The 306-nt window shown below is 64.1% G+C and overlaps 1 protein-coding gene across 1 annotated transcript in view; it reads left to right on the top strand.

Moving 5' to 3' along the window:
- The first annotated feature begins 111 nt into the window (after positions 1 to 111).
- LOC104078208 (translocating chain-associated membrane protein 1-like 1) overlaps positions 112 to 306 on the top strand; it is a 16,693-nt gene continuing 16,498 nt past the window's right edge. The window contains exon 1 of the mRNA XM_009579752.1: positions 112 to 231. Coding sequence (XP_009578047.1) covers positions 112 to 231 — 120 coding nt within the window. The remainder of the gene's footprint in view (positions 232 to 306) is intronic.

Here is a 306-nt window from a genome sequence, read left to right as displayed (position 1 = left end):
GCCCTTTTGGGCCGGCGGTGTTTACCGTGCGTGAGGTGAAGGCTGTTGAGGAGCAGGGAGAGGTGCCACTCTCTTCGGTGGGGCTGCCCAGGCCCGCGAGCCGTCATCGCCATGGGGTTCCGCAGGAAAAACAAGAGCCCGGCGGTGCTAAGCCACGAGTTCGTCATTCAGAACCATGCGGATACCGCATCCTGCCTGGTGATGGGCCTCCTGCTGGGGCTCATGTTTGAGGTACTGAGCGGGGTGAGGGGGCGAGGGAACCAGTGGCTGGTGAGGCGGGGCCAGCAGCACCTTGGTCTTCTGTGG

The sequence above is a fragment of the Fulmarus glacialis genome, unplaced genomic scaffold (assembly GCF_000690835.1).
Source record: "Fulmarus glacialis isolate BGI_N327 unplaced genomic scaffold, ASM69083v1 scaffold16846, whole genome shotgun sequence".
NCBI lineage: Eukaryota > Metazoa > Chordata > Aves > Procellariiformes > Procellariidae > Fulmarus > Fulmarus glacialis.
Note: the sequence above shows the minus strand (reverse complement) of the source record. Positions and strands in the feature narration are given on the sequence as shown.